This window comes from Mus caroli, chromosome 12 (assembly GCF_900094665.2).
Source record: "Mus caroli chromosome 12, CAROLI_EIJ_v1.1, whole genome shotgun sequence".
NCBI lineage: Eukaryota > Metazoa > Chordata > Mammalia > Rodentia > Muridae > Mus > Mus caroli.
In genome coordinates, this window is record NC_034581.1 from 28,793,489 (window position 1) to 28,798,254 (window position 4,766).

The following is a 4,766-nucleotide window of genomic DNA, read 5'->3' on the forward strand; positions in this document are numbered from 1 at the left end:
ACAGTATTAAGTCTTTTCTTTCCCAGTAACCTGTATCTCCTAAATGTGCCAAGATGGTTCCATTGCCCAGAAGGAAGCTGTCATCAATGCCTGAACTTTTAGTTTTCTTGAAAGATGGGGTCAAGAGAGGCAAAGCATATGAAGATGCCAAAGCAGGATTTGAGACTTTAGAAGGGCTTCGTGAAATGCCCATCCCTTCTAGTTTATACCCAACTCTCTCAGCTGTTATACTATCAAGTCTTGGGGTTCTCTCTCATTATTCAGACTGGTAGACTTCCCCAGCTCAACCCACAGCTGAACACAATCACCCACGACACCCCCAAACATGGCACTCACACCCACCCACTTCTTTCTCTAGACAGGGCAACCCTCATGGAGCCACCCAATGGTTGACTGGCCTTCCAGGGCCTCACCATCACCCACCACGGCCACCATGTTCCAGGAACTGGCCTCTCCCCCATCAGTCCCCGCCCCTCACTCGGAGAGCACCCAATGGGAGGAGCTGAGGCCGTGGGAGGCGGGGACTAAGGCGGGCCCATTTAAAGAAAGGCTGAGGGCGAAAGGAGGCAAGAGAAGAGAAGAAAGAGAAGCCAGGGGAGGGGGCGGGCGCCGTCCAATGACAAAGCCCCGGGGTGGGCGCCCGCCGCTGCCGCCATCTTTAGCCCGGCCACAGGACAACCAGCGCGTCCTCCGCCCCGAGGGGGAGGGGCGGCGAGGCGAGAAAAGTAGCGAGCAGCGCTGGGCGGAAGGCGCCAGCACAGGCGAGAGGCGCCGGGCGGAAGGCGCCAGCGCAGGCGAGTGCCGCCGAACCGGGCGCGGACAGGGACGGCGGGCGGTCCCGAGCGGCCTCTGATGCGACGCGGCGTGAAGAGGCGGCGGCGCCGGCCCCGGGCCGCCTGGGGCGGCGGCTACGGAGCGGAAGGAGGGGCCGGGCTGGAGGCGCTGGAGGAGAAGGTGGTGTACTCGCGGTCGCAACTGTCGCTGGCCGGAAGCACGGAGGCGCTGGGCGACGCCTTCAAGCTCTTCATGCCCAGCAGCACGGAGTTCATGAGCTCAGAAGCGGAGCTCTGGAGCTTCCTCTGCAGCCTCAAGCACCAGTTCTCCCCGCACATCCTGCGCAGCAAGGACGTCTACGGCTACTCCTCGTGCCGGGCACTGGTGCCCGACCCCCCGGCGCCCGACAGCCGCCCCGCGCGCCGGCCGCGCCCGCGCGCAACGCCCAGGAGGAGGCGCCGTGGAGCCCGGGCTGCCGCGGACACCCGCAGGCCGCGCCCCGCCGCTGCGGCTGCGGAGCCCGGGCCTCCCGCATCCAGCTTCGGGGGCCGCACCCTGGAGGAGATCTGGAGGGCGGCCACCCCGACGCTGACCAGCTTCCCGACCATCCGCGTCGGCGACGACGTGTGGGGCGAGCGCAGCCTGGCGGTGGCGCGGCGCAGGGCGAGCCAAGTGCTGCGAGTGGACCTGGACCCGGTGGTGAGGCTGCGCCGCTTCCCCGTGCACCGGCTGTGATGCGCGCAGCGGCGCCTCCTGCCGGCCGCCGCCCGAGGAAGCTTCCGCGCGCTGGAATGGACTCGTGTCAATGTCAGTCGAATGTTTACAGAACCGGCCCCCTTTGGTGCACTTTATGCGCGAACAAGGCCCCTGGATGCGGTGCGGCGCCGCGGTCCGGGATCGGGACAGGTGCGGCCCCCACGCCTGCGGCCAGACGGGACGGCCGGACCCGCGACAGAAGTCCCTTTGCTTCCCAACCCGGATGGAGACGTCTCCAGAACCTGGAGGGACACGTGCATTTTCTCCCTCTCGGACTCTACCTCACCGGTCTGGAAGACCTCCGAAGACTTACAGATTTTTTTCTCCAAAGGAATTTTGTTTTCGTGCTTGTGTAATACAGCCAGAATTTTACTTGCTCCTGATTCCCCTTCTGCTTTCTTTTTGACTGTCAGCCCCACTTTCTGGACAGAAGATCGACTATGTTTCCTGGTGAAGTGCTGGTGTACGCTCAGGGTATTCTGAAGGCCACTCGTTTTCTAATTTTTACTGGATTCCAAAGCTTTGATCAAGGTCGTCTTTTAAGAGTTTCAAGCTTATGACTGTTAATGTAAGGATTTGTATGGCTTTGAATTTCATGAGCTCAGTGATTAACAAGAGATGCAAAGTACAACTTTAAAATAAAAGGTTAAGGTGTTTATATATAAAGTTTTATATTGAAAGTTTATATTTACTGAGCTCCTAAGTAAAATGGTAGGATATTCTTTAAAAGTTTTGTTTAAGAAAAAGTTGACTTACTCTATTCATTTAAATTGAATAAAATTGAAGTGTTTTGAACCACATGGCTTGTGATAAAAATTGAATAAATTTTGAAGAAGATGGTGGCTACAAGAATGACTGGAATCCAGTTGGAGGTGTTTGACCTCGCTTCCTGGTGTAACATAATATTCAGGATTGTTAATGGGAAGAGAATTAAGATGGAAGTTGCTTAGGAGAGATCAATACGTGTGGACATTGTGAATAAACAAATAAACAGAATACCCTTTAGAATTCCCAGAACTGTGAATGATCAATAGGGAGGGGCAGGGGCATTTCTTGGTACCATATAACTGGTCAAAGTTATTTGGCAGAAAAGTAGATCTTAATTCTTCGTTGTTGGATAACAAGAAATGCCTAAACTAATACTCATTGTATTTCTGAAAACCATGACAATTGGTTAACGTTTTGTCCTATGAGTTTTCTTTTTCTCTTCTTCCCATTCATCATTGTGTTTGCAATCTTTGATAGCTGAAGGCCACAGGAATCAAAACATCGAGCCACACAGTACTGACCCTTCTTGTACTTGTACACTTTTGTAATAGTGTGTATACCATATGGCCCAGAGTGGAGTTCTTGATTATCCAAGTGCCTTTGGTCATTGGTGGGTTTTTAGCCAGTGGTGCCACAGCCAGCTTTTTCTGCAATACCTAAAGGGTCAAATAGTGTTTTTTCTACCACTGTTATTTCGGATTTAAGTGTTCTGCCATGGGACATTCCTACAGGGCTGGAACTTATTAAGCACTCAGCACTAAGGTTTATCTCTGCTTGGCAGTTTCTGAGAATAATGACAGTTGCAGTTTTGACTCTTGTGTTTCTAGAATTCATGGCATAGCTTTCTGAATTAAGTATTTTAAGTTTTTAATAGTTCATGAAAAGAGCTGTGAGTTTAATTTTAGTGTTTTTGTTTTGTAAAAAACCATACACACACACATATATATATACATTTATACATACATATATGACTTTATGCCAGTTTCCCACAAGCCTCAGTCTTTTATTCACCACTCATTGATAATACATTGTTACAAATACTGTTACTTGAGTACATGAAAGGTGGGTCACCATGAGAGGGAGAGTGTTAGAGCTGTGTCATGGGAAGCTAAGACAGTCTTGGTTATTAGCTTCCATTGCCAAATGTATTTCAGAGACATGGGATTTTCTTCCCAAAAAATATATTGTTAACTTTTATAGCTAACTAGCACCTGATGAAAATGCATTTGTACCACTTCACGTGTATATAGTTTTATAACAAGAAATAAATTCAATGGCCATATTAGAATGTAATTTCAACATGGGATTTATCTAGATACTTCCCAGAAGATTCTGAAATTAGACATGGCTGAGGGTAAAATTTACCTCGGGGCCACAATGGACAGGTAACCAGTTACACCATGCATTTATTTTTACTGAGATTTTTGACATTTGTTTCTCTCATGCCTTGGTACTTTAGTGCAGTTGATGGTATGCATAAATGCTTCTTTGGCTTATCGTTCCAACTGACTAAAGTTTGGATTTGGTTTCCAATGCTGAGTTTGATACGGCTCAAAAATATAACCTTTATTTTGCCAAGTTTTTCTGCAGCAAAACCCATGCTGCAGCTTTGAACATATGAAGACACATCTAATGTAACTGATGAGTCTATTATATGAAAGTGGAATTTTTCCTGGGTACCTTTGGACAGGATGTGGAAAGAAACTTGACACTGTGGCCTTTACGATGAAGCATCTGGATTTTGTACTAGAAGGAAACTGTAGCTTCATTTGTGGGTAGTTTTTAAAGACGTCCCATTTGTTATTTTGCCCTCTGTCATCTCTCATGGCACAAGTAGAGAGGTCATCTGGGAGGGGGTGCACCATCTCGCTAAGCTTTTGTTTAGTTCTTGACTTTTGAGTTCCTATTTGTGGTGACTGGCACCTCAAGGTAACCTTATTAGACTCCTGATGTCATTTTCATTCTCCTCCCTGTCACCCAGCAACTTACTTTGACTTTGCTAAGCCAATGACCTGGCGACAGCTGAGGGCAAGCTTCCGTGTTGATAGTACAGTGTTGCTGTTGTGGTGCCTATTTATTTTGTCTGTTCCAGTATTCTATGGACAAGTGTAACTTAAGCTGGGAGCTCATACCTATTGATTTGCCATGTGTACATACTACTACTATTTTTCAAAAAACTTTATAAAAAACTTTTAAGATATTTGAATACAAAAAAAAAATCACAATTTTGAACTTAAGGGTTTTTGTTGTTTTAAGGGTTGTTAGGGTATTCTTTAAATCAGTGATTTTTAATGAACATACATACATAACATTTCCCTTATTGGTGTGTTCAGCTATTTTTTGATAAACTGTTATGTCTTAAGTGCATTAGAATGCAATTGTTTGTAATGGAACTGAAGTGTTTCCCTGGACAGTTTAATGTGCATATGAATGAGATTTACAATTTGGTTGTGTGTTGCTTTTTAACT

General features: G+C 47.6%; 1 protein-coding gene across 1 annotated transcript; it reads left to right on the forward strand.

Annotated features, from left to right (window-relative positions):
• Nucleotides 1-769: 769 nt before the first annotated feature.
• Nucleotides 770-4,750, forward strand: Ccdc71l (coiled-coil domain containing 71 like). The gene has a single exon (XM_021179541.2). It carries the CDS (start codon nucleotides 853-855, stop codon nucleotides 1,507-1,509), a length of 657 nt encoding a protein of 218 aa, XP_021035200.1. The 5' UTR covers nucleotides 770-852; the 3' UTR covers nucleotides 1,510-4,750.
• Nucleotides 4,751-4,766: the final 16 nt, after the last annotated feature.

Bases quoted from the DNA above. Each gene is read 5' to 3' on its own strand.
- Ccdc71l (XM_021179541.2), top strand. From the start codon at position 853: ATGCGACGCGGCGTGAAGAGGCGGCGGCGCCGGCCCCGGGCCGCCTGG.